This window comes from Stegodyphus dumicola, chromosome 10, assembly GCF_044657685.1.
Source record: "Stegodyphus dumicola isolate Sdum_Otavi_A_Nest chromosome 10, ASM4465768v1".
Lineage (NCBI taxonomy): Eukaryota > Metazoa > Arthropoda > Arachnida > Araneae > Eresidae > Stegodyphus > Stegodyphus dumicola.
This window is the reverse complement of record NC_140777.1, coordinates 139,839,192-139,855,514: the sequence shown is the minus strand read 5'-3', so window position 1 is coordinate 139,855,514 and position 16,323 is coordinate 139,839,192. Positions and strand designations below refer to the sequence as shown.

Below are 16,323 nucleotides of genomic sequence, written 5' to 3'. Positions count from 1 at the left end.
AGAGCAGAGCATTATACATCATGTGGCTTATTTACCTTCTTCTAATTATCACATAGTGTATTTTTTGGTATAGTTAGTTTCTCTGAATATATCTTGACTTGTATAACATGGCTTTTCTGCGACAGATTCATTTGATAGACCCTCCTATATAAAAGATGGTCATCCAGAACAGGCATAAGTGTAAGAAGCTGAAAGTTCTCCGCTTCAGCCTCTCCAACTGCCTTCACACAGGGCCATCAGAAACAGCACGTACAGCACAAAATTGAGCAGTCTTACTAGATTTGTTTTTGCTATTTTAAAATAAAACAGCATATGATAAAAATGAAGTTTTGAGTTTTTTATACTTAGCATCATACTGAAGAAAAAATAAAATATCACATCACAGGCTAGTATAATGCAATGCTAGCAGAAACATCCGTTTTGATCAAGATCTCTCCTTATCAACAATAACAAAATAATTAGAAAAAAAACATATTGCATTCTAAAAAACTACAGAATATTTCAGATGACCCAATATATTCTACCCGTTTAATTTTGGAAATATAATCATAATAATAAAACAAAAAAAGTCGTGCTTTTGAAACCTTACATTTTCACATGTTCTACATTATGATAATTCCCTTCTTATTTAAATGATAATTTAGATGCTAGTCAGAATTTAGTTTAAGATCTAACTTTTTTGTCTAGAATCTCATAATTAAAATAATTTACATTGCTTGCTAACACTTTACAACAAAGATTTATCTCCAGCCTTGCTATCTAGCTTTCTTTTTCTTTTTCACTATTCTCCTTCAAACCAATTTCAGCTTGCCTCCTTTTTTTTTCCACTAGAAGGTCCGTGTCATATATCACTCTAGGATCTTCCTGTGGCTGACTTTCTAAACATACAAGTTGTCAAACTTTCATTCTGCTCTCCTAACTGTAAGATTCTGCCGCTATGCTTTGAGCTGCAGGAAGCATTGTATTCAAGAGCACAAAATTTAAATATTATAGTAGTTATATGTATGCAAATATTATTGCATTCTGTAAATTTTAGTGTCTTGGGTGATTTATATATAGCAGTGTGTTAACGTGCATATTATGAAATGTATAGTGCATGGCAAATACAGTATTTAATGTATCTAGCACATGTAGAGTTAACGTGATGAAAGATATTGAGCAAAGCAGTTATGCATATTCCTCTGTATGGAATGCATTATGCTTCATGTATAAAATGCTGTGGGTTGCCAAACAAGACACCTGTACTTTGCATGTGATATTCACAGCAGTAATGATTGCATGCTTTTGCATTCTGTAATTTTTTCTCCCTATAGGTGTATTTCTAACAGTTTTTTTAAAGCTTTTTGTATTAAGAATTATGTTGTATATACCAGTGCCTATGTTATTTAATCAAGACTAATGTTCAATGTAATACGTAGCCAATACCCACAGTGCATTAAGTGTAGAAATGAGTTTTGTAAGGTGTTCTAAATATAGTGCAGTGTTAAATGTAATACGTATTATAAAAATGTTAGTGTATTGAATGTTTTATATATAGCAGTGTGTTAACGTTCAATGTGACAAGTAGAATGTTTAATTACAAAGTTATTTTTGGTGTGTTTTAGAAATACAGCAAAATTTATGCCACAGTGAACTTATAACATACTGTTATTTAATCAAAAGTAATATGGGCTGTACTGTGTTCTTAAAACTGTATTTTGTATATTGTAAGTACAGCACAAAGTAAACAATATGTATTTCTGTGTGCAAATATGTAATTTGTTTGTAATGTGCAATTTTGCTCTTTATTTAAGAGCTCTTAATTTATTTATCTGTTGTATTAAGTTATTTATTTAAGCCTGTCTTATATAAATAAGTTATGCACTATATAATCAAGTTATGTCCTATTTTATCAATTACATTTTCAGAATCTATGTTGAATTGTCAAGAATAATGTTCAGCGTAATATGTTGCAAAGAATATATAGTGTATTGAGTGTAGCATAGAGTTGTAAATGTGCCTTAAGTACAATGCAATGATCAAAGCAATGCATATTATGAAATGTATAGTGTAGCAAGTATGTGTAGCAATGTGCTAACATGCAATGTAGCCAGGAAAATTTTTAATTCCACATGCAGAAAAATCTATATTTTGCCCTTGTAGGGCCCATGTACTTTGCCCTCGTATTGTTTTCGGAGTGCAGCTTCAGATAGTTGCGGGATCCAGACGATACCCGATTAGTCTATGTAAGCTGTCCAGCTGTCCGGACCTGCTGTCACCTGTAAGATTCTGCCCTTCCATTTACCTATCTATTATATTCTAAATTTATTATTAATTATTATTTTGGCAATGTAAATATTTTTCAGTCAAAAAAATTTTAGTATTACATGGAAATATTTTATTTTAAATAGTTACAATATATTTTCTTGAAATCTTATTAACTTTCAGTTTCTTAACAATCACTTCCGCTGAAATTGTAGTTTGGAAAAAAAGCAACTGAGCAACTGATAATGTTATTATGGGTGCAGTAAATAAATATTTGGCACTTTTAACATTTAATGATTCTACTTCTTACACATCACTAGTATTGCATATTTATATTGCTAATAACATTAAGCTACATATTTACATTTAACTCCGCTTGGTTCTATTTCATTTAAAAAAGAAATGTTCTCAGCTTGAATAGGTTTCAGGTTATTCCTTTCAATTGCTGCTGCAAAAGTACCAAATTCTCTCTGTTTGATTCCTGGCAGATGTGTTTAAAACTTTTGCTAATTCAAAATATGAAAAAAATTCAAACTGATATCAGATAGTTTACTTTTTTCTAGATTTGTTTATAAAAACATTCAAAAAAATACTAAAGTAGAGAAAATAAAATAATTAAATATACGTGAAAATTAATTTAAATAATATGTATCATATTATTTAAATATTATCACATTATTTCTCTTTGCATGTCACGCTTAGATTATATTACTATAAATAGATCAAGAGCAAATATGGTACATTACATGCAAAAACATGATGTTCAAATATAATAATCTGAAATTAATGTCAATTTAGAATTGCTTAAAAAAATTTCTTCCCTTTACCCTCAGAGAGAAAAAAAGAGTTATAGAACATTTTAGTCTGTTATATGCAATAAGTCTAAAATGCTTGATTAAGATATCAATTTCAAGTATTTTTTGTATTTATCGATAGTTAACGGCTGAAATTCTAAAATGCGAGAATTTGTAAATAAAGAAAGAAAAATGCAGCAACTATGTTGACATGGTGCACATTGCTGCCTAATAAACAAGTACTAATAATAATTGCAATAACAAATTATAATCCGGTTCAAACGTGTTTTTTAATATGTTTGAATTTTGTTTACTTTTATTTATGCTTACATATTTTAATGTCTGTAATAACTGGTATAGAAATTTACAAATTTTCACACCTGGTACAGCTCTAAGCTTCTAAGAGTTACCTCCAGATTACTTCCAGGATTATCTGTGCAATGAATGAAAATGGTAGAACTTGGACCATTAACAAAGTTACTTGGATATCTACTAAAGCTCCTTCAGCATTATAAAGTTGGGTAACTTTGCTTTTAATTGGATGATTTTTCGTATTAATAACAATGATAAAATTACATCTATTATCTAGATCTTAAATATTAAAGTTCTATTTTTACTTGATTTCAATACAATAAAGCAACACAGAATACATTACATAACTTTTTTATTAATGATTTAGTACCTGATAAACAGCTCTAGCTAATGATATTCTAGCTTTCTGTCCTCCACTGAGTGTAACACCTTTATCTCCAACTTCTGTTTTGTCACCATATGGCAAAGCCTATATAAAGTAAACATAATTTGATTTTATAAAGAATAGATAAAGTCAAAAATTATGCAGAGGAAGCAACATTTAATAAGTACTTTAAAACATACTCAAAACTAGTTAAAGTAATAAATATATAAATACTCACACAAACATGATTAGACAATGCATACTTATACAATACTGCAACTTTACATAAAAACTACAATATGGCATTAGAAAATTAAAGAAATATCCACTGCTTTTTCAAGTTTGCAGCTCATTTAGTGGTAGAAAAGCAATACATAAAATGTATGCTTGAGATCGGCTATTCACTTGTTAAAAAACTTTTTCATGATTACCAACAGATTATTGCCTAAATTATTTTAAATTATTCACTGCAAAAAATATGGTGACAGAACAGCATAAAAACATTCCTTAATTATTAATCACATTTAATATGCAGCCTGTGAATAGTTTTTCCATTCACAAAAGTGAATGAAATATTCAGAGTTATGACACAGTAAAAGCCTGAATACCTGGCATTCAACTAACTGGCAGCAATCAATAAGATCTTCACCTTAACTCCATGTAAATTCAATTAATTCTCAAAAAGCCAGTTTAGTTTTTGTGTAGAAAGATTTGATTTGATTTAAGGTTGAGGCTCCAACCCAACTAACTAGCCAAATCAATGTTTAGTCATAAGGTCATATTGGGACAAGCCTTGCAACAAGAAATGAAGACTGACCAAGTTTTTTATAAGTATTATAGAAATTTTAAAAGGATATAAAATATCTCTTTAATTAGCTTAAAAATTTTAAAATCTCATAAAAACTAGGATGGATAAAGTGAATAACAAAACAAAAGCTTAACAATAAAATAACCAAAAAAAATAAGATAATATGGATCTAAAGGAATAACTTCTTTCCCTGTCAGAACTAAACACATACACAGAAATCAATAAATAGTGTGAACTGAAAATAACTAATATAAGATTAAAATGATGAAACAAAATTTTCCACTCATACTTCAGTCCTGACTATACCTCTATTATTCTTAATTTTTCCAACATTTCTTGTAAAAAAGCAACAGCTTTTTTTTATAAAATTTTGAAATTGCATTTTCTTACAAACTGGCATAAATCCCTTGTGCTTTACATTAAGAGACATGATTCAACAAAATGCGCACTGTCTGCAACAATCACTCTTCATATAGATTAGAACCTTGGAGTTGAAATCTATTTAAAGATTCTGGGAATCACTCATGACCAGTAATAATTTAGTTTAAATAACATCATTATATATTTTCATGCTCTTGAAAACTAGTATGAGTATCAAATAATTTTTAATTTTCTTAGATGGCTCTCAGTATTGTACTTGTTCTTTGATAATTTCTTTCTGAGCCTGAAATATAATTCATTAAACATCTATCCCCACGTGCAGTCTCCTTGGCCAGTGCATTGACTCTCTTACTGCCATAAAATCCAACATGAGTTTTAATCCATGCAATATTAAATTATACCTTCCATTTTATTTTTAGTTCAATTTTACAAATTGATTGATTTTGATGGTCAATAAAAGCATAAGGCTGATAATTATCTTCAACAATATCATCATCCTAATAATCATGTATGCAGCCGGAGTGTTGAGCTGCAGGGTGACAAAGTTACTAAGAATAGTAATTAGACATGCTGCAAAGAAGCTGTATGCTCATGATCATCAGACTCTTCCAGACTGTCTCAACTGAAGTTGTTTGTATAATGACTGGTTTACCTATCAAAATAACATTCAATGTATTGTTACACAATAGATAAGAAAATATTTTATAGTATGGAAGAACTTTACCATCGGAAAATAAAATATGCTATATATTTTGATAAATTATTTCCTGAAACGAGTGAAATTTTGAAGGCAGATATAATTTAACAGAATTTTATCTGTTTTATTCTAGAGTTCTGAAAAAATAACAAAATTTAGGATCATCCCTAAACATAAAAGCATGCAGTGGTGTATTTACAAAATTATGGGATCACAGCTTCAAAAAGAGTGTGTGCTAATGGGCATGATACAGGATTTTATATGAAAAGAGATATGCACTGGCAAGTCAATGTTAAAAATTATGACAAGCAATTTAAGTTTTTTTTTTTTATAAATTATGTTTTTAACTTGAATCTCTTGATTATCCAAGTAAATAAAGAGCAATAATTTCTTTTAAACTTTTGCCAGAATGATTGGCAGAAAGTTTGGGAATTCTGCCAGCTTTTGTGGTCAACAGGATTTCATAATCGGATAATATGTTGCACTTTCATATGTTAGAGGCCTATGAAAGTAATGATATCTTGTGAAATGAGTGTTCTATGTTTGAAATGGGTTCTTTTTAAAAAAATCGTATGGCCATGCTTAAATTGCTCCAGTACTTCTCAATTTTTAAGATAAAATACAATTCTAGCTGGAGCGCACCGGAACCCTACATAAGCTTAGCTCCAGTACTTCTTTTTATAAAACAGAACCACAATTTCAAGGGGGAAAAATTAGAATTCCTAACGTTTTATTTTAACAATAAGCAGATCTTGCAATACTCTATTTCCCTAGAAATATGAACTCATGAGAACATGACACGTTCAAGTAAAGCCCCCTCACTCACATGCGGAAGCCTCTCCCTTTAAGAAGGGCAATAAATTTGGGGAAGCTTGTTTAGGAATGCGTAAAATTCTCGCCATGCCATCTTATCTAGTGTATTGTTATCGATGGTTACAGTTAGTTACCCTCATACAAAGAAAAATTTATATTCTTAAATGTGCGTTCAGTGACAGCGAGTACAATAAGAGTGAAATACTGAGATAAACTGCTCAAGCACGTCCCATACATCGTCTTATCACAGTATCCGCTAATGTAACCAAATACAGGGGGGGGGCGAAAAGCTGAACCAGCAACTTTACATTCAACCATAGGAGTCAGATTCAGAACTCATTTTACCCCTGACACACATCTGCTTGATGGCTATAAATAATTGTATCAGCAGAGAACCACGGTCAAAGACAATGTTCCCCTCTCACCAAGATTCCCCTCATTTTTTGTTTCCACCCACTTATATCTTTACACTCTCATTCTGTTTTACCCTATTTTTAGCATTATCTGAATTTTTATCAGTTATACATTACATACGGTCAGAAGTCTTTATTCCAGATGTCCATAATCCAGAATGATCTATAATCCGGACATCAAAGCTACAAACTTTTTGCACATGTGTAAACACATCGCATGCGCATATGCGTTCACGCATGCGCATCATACCTTTACGCATGCGCATAATACGTTTACACATGCGCTTTTAATATATAATGGACGGTATAAGCTAATCTAAAATTATCTAATTATCTATTTCAGTTAATGTTGCAGACAGCGTTGTTCCTTAACCTTCTAATTGGATCCAGCTTATTATTTCTTGCAGACTATTAGAGCAATTTTATAAAAGTAAGCTTGAACTTTCGATTATGTCAAAAAGAATTTCCGATTCTGGAGCTGCCAAAGGATCTACAAAGCGAAAGCATGTTTTGATGTCCATCAAACAAAAAGTGGAATTGCTGCAAAAAATGGATAAAGGCATATCCTTTGTTTCTTTAACCATTCCGAAATCTGTTTATCAATTTCACGCTGCTATGCGGGGACAGGCGGGACATCGCGGCCCATAATGAACTGGAAGTTGATCTGTCAGCACTATCCTTATCTTCAGGGCAGATGTTTTTATTTTATTCAGCTTATAATTCTTTACTAAATGTAGTATTTCATCTCCTTTAATTCTTTACTAAATGTACTCCGTCTTTGATATGATTTAAATCAAATTCCTCATCATTATAAATATCAGGAATATACATGAAATAGTTTTCTGGTTGCATTTTTCTAATTTCGACTATGCGTAATGTATGCTTTACGCATGCGTGCATTGAAAAAAATGTTTAATAAAGTAAACAAATAAATATTAAGCCTTTTTTTTTGTAAATTTTGATACCCTTTAGATCATAATTGTTCTTTATTTTATAAATTACGGTTTCATATTTTTAATTTTATAATTCCTGCATGCCATCTTACCAGATTTAAATTGATGATCTATAATCCGGAATCGCCGAAGTCCCGACGAGTCCGGATTAAAGATTTTTGACTATATACTTCATTTTTGTGATGATACAACAACTATTTTCCCCATACGATCACAGCTTAAATTGGGCCGGAGACCACCAGATCCTGGGTCCGGTGTTTCTTAGTTGTAATAAATCATAATTCAGCCGGAGTGCACCTGAGCCCTGAATAAGAAGGCTGCGGCACTTCTTTTATGTAATTGAATAAAAATTTCAGTAGAAATTATCTTGAAAATTTTATTTTAACAATAAAATTATATTAAAAATCACTTATTAAATTTTATCTCTTTACATTTTATTTAATTACTTTAATTTTTAATTATTCCAATAATTAATTATCTAATAATTATCGATTAAATTAGAATTAATAAATTTTATAATAATTATTCATTAAATAACAATTTATAAACATTAATTAAACAGCTATTAATTAATTTGATAAAATAATTAACTATTTAATTTTAAAATTATAGTCATTTTATTTATTTATTTACTCTTATTCATCTTTGCTGACAGTCTTCCATAGGGCTCCGACACTTCTAATTTTAGAAATTAAGCCCTGTCCTATGTAATGTTAAATAGAGGCTCTTGATATTCAAGCTGATAATAAATAAGATGACCGTGTTTCTAGTTCTAGCCCAGAAATTCTTCTTCCATTCATTTCGCTTTCCTAACATTAATTACATTTTTTTAATGCTCATAATTGAGCATTTAATTTTTACTTATCCGGCATTTGGCATTTTGAGATTATTGGAGAGTCAAGCTTTCACTGTGCTTGTTTTTGCTTCACAAATTTTAAATGATGCAATAAAATATATGTTTTATGTATAATGTGAGGATATTTACTATGGCAATTTGAACCTACTAATAGAAAGAAGTAACATCATTACAAAACATGTTAAAATTTCAAACAAATGAATAGAAAATTGTTATAAGAGCAATGCAGATATGAAAAATATTTTTTAACACAAGCAGAGACAAAAAGCAAATTTTTACGTATTTTTCTTTTTTAGAAATACGTACTTTTCTTCACACTTTTTATACCTTCTGTTAGAACCAAGCCTCATTTATTATCTTTCATTCATAGTTTGACATTGCAAGAATGGCAATATTCTGTTCTTTGTTCTAGCTTATTGTTGCTCTAGGAATTTTGAAAATAAGCATGATGCTTCTGAATATTAGACATAAAATTATTTTAAGTTTATTAGGAGAAAGGAGAACGGTTAGTTCTTGCAAATCTCGAACAATTGCTGACAACGGGCGTGATCGGTAAAAGAAGTCAAGGTCAAAATATTAGTGGTTTTATTGAATTTATTTTTATTGAAATGGAATCGTTAATTGAGAAACGAAAACCTGTCAGAACGTCTTTTACGAAAACGATTAATGCGATTTTGCAGGAATTAGAAAAGAAACTCCAAATGAAAAATCTGTGAAAACGAAACTTGTTACTTTAAAACGTTTATCTGTTGAACTTAGTTCATTTGATACTCAAATATAAAATTCAAAATTTTCTTCAAATGATCAGTTTGAAAGTGAATGGGTAAAAAGCTGAAGAGCACAAAGAAAAGTTAGATTTAATACGATTGGAAAACGGAATTATTTTTCAATCGCCAAATGACGCAATCCATTGGCAGTGTGCTGCCAAATTGAATAAACGAAAACTGAAATTACCCAAAACAGAGTTAAAACAATTCGGTGGCGACATTACAGATTGGTTACCGTTTTGGGAACGATTTCGGCGAATACATGAGAAGCAGGAAATTCAAAACGAGGGCAAGATGCATTATCTCGTTCAAGCGACCACACCCGGGACAAGACCACGTGATATTCCGAACGGCTTCCCTGCAACTGCCGAAAATTATCAAAATGTTATAGAAAGCTTAAGAAACAAGTTCGTCGGAAAGAATTGTTGGTGTAATTCTATATTTGGGAATTACTAGATCTGATTTTTTAAAAATATTACTGAACAACAGGGAAAATGCAGTATATCAGAATTGTATGATAAGTTAGAGTCGTATTTACGTTCGCTGGAGTCAATAGGAATGACACGCTGCCGTGCTGTTTCCACTCGTTGAATCCTGCATACCCAAGGAAATTTTACGAGTTGAGCTTAGAAATCATGCATCAATAATTACAGCAGAAAATTCTCAATCAATAATTACAGCAGAAATCAATAATTACAGCAGAAATTGAAATAATTATTGTTGTTTTTAAAGAATGAAGTGGAAGGAAAGCACAGAATTTCTTTGCCGAAAGCTGAATTTAAATTGATTGATTCAGGTGCAAAGAAAGAAAAGTAGAAAAGCTAAAAGGTACCAGGGTGTACATTTCGTGCCTACAGCGAATGATTTATTCTCAGGCCATAAAAGAGCAACCAATCATATCAAAAAGAATTCTTGCATATTTTGAGAGAAAAATCATGAAGGTCGAGATTGCTCTGATTCAAAAGAATGATGAATTAAGCAGAAGAGGGGTTGCTTCTTCTGCCTCAAAATTGGACACAGGTCCAAGCAATGCAAAACAAATGTACAATATCTCATAGGCTCGAAAAGACAGTGAAGTGTCATGTGTCCGAATTTGCTCACCAATCAAAACAGCACTGATGTTGAAAAGAATAAAGATGAGAAAACAGAAAACGTGTCACTTATGAACACCAGATGAAGTGTTTCTTCAAACACTATTAATTTATATCGACGCAAACAAAAAGCAGAAGATAGTAAGGGCACTTATCGACACAGGATCGCAACGTTCATACATATTAAAGAAGACTGCTGTAGACATACAGTGCCATGCAAAGTGGATCTCAATCATGCACATTTACGCACTTTTTTGGAGGAAAACAACGAAGAGAGAAATTAACAAACGCTACGAAGTGAACTTTAGAAGCTTAAACGTGATTTTTCTAGACAACTAATCTTGTTGGAACAGTCGAAGATTTGTGGACCAGTAGTCAGTTTACAGCCTGGACTAGTATGGCAGAAAAATTGCCATACATCTCATGTAGGAAGAAGGAATTTGAAAATAGAATTTCTTATTGGAGTTGACGTTGTAGGCGCACTGTTAACTGGAAGAGTTCAGAAATTTGAAAATGGGCTAACTGCTGTGAACAGTCATGCAAAAGTTAAATGATTACATTCAGAAAGAAGCTCCTTGCCCATGTCGTCAACAATAACGTTATTGTTGATTCACAGCAGTGACATAGAAAACTTGCAGAAGCTAGAAACACTGGGAATTGCACATGCTAAAAAAATAAAACTGATTCAGAGTTAGAAGAAGCAGTGTGGGATCACTTTCACAAGAGTCTGAAAAAGTGTATGATATGAAGTCAGCTTACCTTGGATCAACGAGAAAGAAGCTTTAACAGTGAAGTTGCTGAGAAACGATTGATTTCTACGATGTTGAATGATAAATTAAAAAAAAAAAAAAAAAAAAAAGTGCAGTGTTTGAAGAATGGCTTGAATCAGTAGTACCAGAAGAAGAGGAACGAGTTAACAATCATTATCTTTCCCACACACCGGTCTTCAAAGATAACTGAACAACAGCAGTAAGACTTGTACTTGACGCTTCATGCAAGTAAAAGGATTTCCTGTCACTTAACAACTGTCTAGAAAAAGGTCAAAATTGAATTGAATTGATACATAGATTGCTTCTTGATTTTAGACATTGAAAAATAGGCATTATCTCAGATATTAGAAGAGCTTTTCTTCAAATTTCTCTTCAAAGAAGTGATCGTGATTTCCTAAGATGATTTCTGTAGTGGGAAAACGCGGAACAAAAAGGATATAAGAAAATTTCGTCATTGCAGAGGAATCTTCGGACTAAAATGCAGTCCATTTCTTTTAGGAGCAGTGATCAACTCTCATTTAGACCAATGTGAACCTTCTTTGAAGGAAGTGGCTACAAAATTAAAAAATTCCTTCTGTGCTGACAGCTGTGTCATTTCACCGAATTCGAATGAAGAAGCAGAAGACTTTATTGCAAAATCAATTCAATTAATGACATATGCTAACTTAAGAGGGTGGGAACAAACAGATCTAAGCAGCAAAATATCTACAATGGGTGAACCATTAAATATCTACAATGGGTGAACCATTAAATATCTACAATGGGTGAACCATTGAAAGTACTTTGCCTTCTGTGGGATAAATATGAAGATTCGTTGTTTTGCGACATCCCTAATGTCCTCGTTCCAAAGTTATCATTGCAAAAGTGCTGTGAAACGAAATTGACCTGGGATGCAGAGATACCTGTAGATATATATATATATAACAAACAAACAAAAAAAAAAAAAAAATTCTTGAAGTGGGTCAAAGAAACTGTCCTTGTATCCATAAAGATTCCCAGACTAGTTACACAGACAGGAGGAAAATCTTTTAGTCTACATAAGTTTGCTGATGCTTCACAGGGATCGTATGCAAGTGCAGTATATTTGAGAAGTCAAAATAAAGAAGAAGTCAAAGCTACTCTACAGCAAGCTAAAGCACGAACAGCCCCCGTAAAAAAAAAAAAAAAAAAAAAAAAAAAAAAAAAAGTATGCCACGATTTGAATGGCTTGCTTGTCTTATTGGAGTGCGATTAGCCTCATTTTTCAAGAACTTTAAGGTCGAAATTTCAAAGGGCTATTACTGGACAATTCTTCAATAGCACTCTTCTAAATAAAAAAACAGCAGAAGTTTGGAGCACTTTTGTAAATAACAGAATTTCATAAATTAGAATCCTATCCGACCATGAAAATTAGTACCATGTAACGGGTGCAGAAAACCCAGCCGATATGCCATGAAGATGATGTTCTTTGAAGAAACTTATTGAATCAAGATGAGGGCCCACCTTTGTTGACAGTGCCGGAAGAAGAATAGCCTCGTTTTATATCAATCGATAACAAAGAAGAGGTTAACAGTGAAAACTATAACCTAAAGCAGTTATAGTTTTGTCAGGTAATATTATCGATATTTCTTCGCGATTCTTTGGCTATTTTTCGAAATACACGAAAATACTGAGAATGATCGGGTGAATACACAGATTCATAGGAAATACCAGAAAGATTATAGAAGAAAAAGAAGCCGGAGAGTTAAACGTTTGACAGGAGCCAAGCAATCTATTGTGAAGATTATTCAACATGATTCCTTTTCATCTGATGATATTAAGAAGCTGAAGTGAATTGTGTGTTCAAAGATGAGAAGGCATTTTACGTGTCAAGTCTAGGTTGAATGAAAGGAAAAACTACGAAAATTTTATTTACCCAATAGAGTACTTCTGAAGAATCATAAATATGTGGAGAAATTGATAACTGATAAACATATATGCATATCTTATGCAGGAATTCACGTACTGATCTCAAAACTTAAACGTTTTGGATCCTGAAAAATAGAGCTACGATTCGAAAAGCTTTATATGCAAGTGTCAGGTGCAAGAGACATGGAAGTGAATGACTACAGACTGTGCCTGCTACTCTACCGGAAAATAGGATAACAAGATAAAAGCCCACTAGGTCAAACGATATGTCATTGCTTTGTTGACCACTAAGATCCCCCATATCTAACCCCTTGTAATTTTTTCCTATGGGGGTTTCGTTAAAAAGACAAAGTGTTCATGCCCATTTCCCTCTGACGTACAGCAACTGACGCCGCGAATAACTGAAGAGCTAAAATCATTAACAAAGGATATTCTATTACAATTGTAATAGGAACTGGAATACCACATATATATTTGCCTTGTCACCGGAAGGGCACACATATACATCTGCAGAAACTTAGATAACTACAGTTTCCTGTAAATCTGATTTACCAAAACAAAGTAATTTCAGTGTTCACAGGTATGCTTGTAGACACATTAGGTTATTTTGATGCTGAGAGACGTGAAAAATGAGCAGTGCCCTCGCCGAGACTCGAACCACGAACCTGTCAAATACGCGCCGAGCGTGCTGACCACTACACCACGAAGGCAGTAGAAATACCTTATATACTCCCCCTTTTAAATGGCGACTGGGGATTAGAGGACCCAATCGCCAAATCCTAGTGGAGAATCATCATCCACCACCTTTTTTTAGTTCGGGCGCCACTGTAGAGACATTGGGTTATTTCGAAGCAGGAAAGATGAAAATGAGTAATGCCCTCACCGGGACTCGAACCACGGACCACTCGAATACGCGCCAAGCGTGCTGACCACTACACCACGAGGGCATGCTAAGAAGGCGGGAGAAATGCCTTATAAAGCTATCTTTTTTTCCCATTCAAAATGAAACACTCTGTACAGTTATAAGGTATTTCTCCCACTTTCCTAGCGTGTCTTCGTCGTGTAATGGTTCTGCATGCTGGGCCGGTATTCCAGAGGTCTGTGGTTCGATTCCCGGCGAAGGCGATTGCTCATTTTTCATCTTGCCTGCTTCCCAAAAAATCCTAATGTCTCTACAGTGGCGCTCGAACTAAAAGGGTTGTGGATGACTCTCCACACGCAGGATTTGGCGATTGAGTCCCCTAAAAACTCCAGTCGCTCTTTAAAAAGAGGAGTATATAAGGTATTTCTCCCACTTTCCTAGCGTGCCTTCCTGGTGTAGTGGTTCTGCATGCTGGGCCGGTATTTTAGAGGTCCGTAGTTCGATTCCTGGCGAAGACGATTGCTCATTTTTCATCCTGCCTGCTTCCAAAAAAATCCTAATGTCTCTACAATCTTTCTCAAGAAATCCTTGTGTAATGTGTTTTCACTGTTCTGTTTATGTTCATACCAATCTGTTTACGCTTGTAGAAACTTCAAAGAACGGTACAAATTTGGCGCTGAGCATAGTATTGTTCAGTTTCACATCACAGTGCTCTGCTTTCAGAAGCCTGGTTTATCCAGTGAGCAATATAAGCACATGCTTATGGCAGCAAGGAAAGAGAGCATCACAAAAAGGTCCTTACATTTTCAGGAAAAGGGAGCAATAAAAGATTTTCCATTGTCGGTTATACCACTGAATGGGTGGTGCAGCTAAACCAAGACCGATAGAGAGCAGGAAAAAAGAAAAACCTGGTGTAAACATACAACATGGGGTCCCCAAAATCTTTCAAGTGGCCTTTAAAAGTCTTAACCAGGCCTGCTTAAAAGAGCAGAGAATTGCTCAAATTCGGTTTTCCACACAAATCTATCAAATTTGAACATTTAAGAAGTACAACTTCATAGAATGCAAATTTTTGCTGTTGAGTAATATGAGATATTTTTGAGGAAATGCAAAGCTTACTTCTTCATCAATTGGTAAAGTCCACAATGCCATTATAATTTCTTAAAAGGAAAAAAAAAAAAAAAAAAAAAAAAATACTCAGGGCAAAAACAAAGACTAATCAAGAAAATAACCATGTACACATTGATCTGTTTTCACTTGAAAAAACACGAGAGAACTGCATAAATTTGGCACTTTACTGTTGTTCTATCCACGTACAAAGCGGTTAGATTTTACTTAAAAATGACAAAATAGCACAAATTCAGTTTCGTGTGCAAAAATCTCAAGCCATGAAATTTGATCATTTAAGAAGTACAACTTCATCGAATGCAAACTTTTACATTCTCTATTGTTGGACAAAATGCCATATTTTTAACAAATGCAATGCTTAGTTTTTTATCCATTGGCAAATCCTGCAGTCACATTACAGTTCATCATAAAGAAAAAAGAACTTACTCAGTGCAAGAAAAATACTAATCAGGAAAATGGCGGTCTAATTTGGAAGGTGGAAATTCACTGAAACGCATGTCTGCTGCGCGCATACCTAGATTGCCACATAAATACATTTTGGCAAAGTCATGGGTTGCCTATTTGGTGAGAGAGTGCATTGCTTCATAAATACTTTTTAGAGGGATGCGGATAATTAAAAACAACTAAAAAATTATAAACAGATCTAAATGAAAAATTAATAAATGCAAATCTATATTTAAAACAATAAAGGAAATATTACATAGATTTAATAAAAAATACGTGAATACAAACCTGAAGATCATCCAGCAATGCACAGGCTTCTAAAACATTTCGGTATCGTAAAATATTTAAGGGTTTTCCAAATAAAATATTGTCTTTTACAGACTTTTGTTGGATCCATGATTCTTGAGATACATATCCAATTCCTTTACTTCTTTCAGAAAGTTTCATATTAACTTGGCCAGACACACAGTTTATGTCAGCTAAAATACTGGACAGAAGTGTTGATTTACCAGATCCTACTTTACCAATCACGCATACCAAGTTATCCTAACATGATTTAAAAAAAAGAAAAGAAATATTCGTAAATTAGGAAAAAATACAGAAGAAAATATCTCAAGCAAATCTATAAAAAAGACGTGAAATTGTTCACAAACATACCACAGTCAAATCTCTATTTAACGAAGTCGTAGAATCCTGCGAAAAACTTCCCTAAATGAAGGAATTCGCAAAACTCAAGTTA

General features: G+C 32.9%; 1 protein-coding gene across 5 annotated transcripts in view; it reads right to left on the bottom strand.

The window, feature by feature from the left end:
* LOC118204729 (ATP-binding cassette sub-family C member 10) overlaps window positions 1-16,323 on the bottom strand; it is a 142,321-nt gene that overhangs the window by 68,169 nt on the left and 57,829 nt on the right. For all 5 annotated transcript variants that reach the window (XM_085825606.1, XM_085825602.1, XM_085825607.1 and 2 more), the window contains 2 exons: window positions 15,873-16,130; window positions 3,721-3,819 (listed from right to left, as the gene is read on the bottom strand). In XM_085825606.1, coding sequence (XP_085681732.1) covers window positions 3,721-3,819; window positions 15,873-16,130 — 357 coding nt within the window. The remainder of the gene's footprint in view (window positions 1-3,720; window positions 3,820-15,872; window positions 16,131-16,323) is intronic.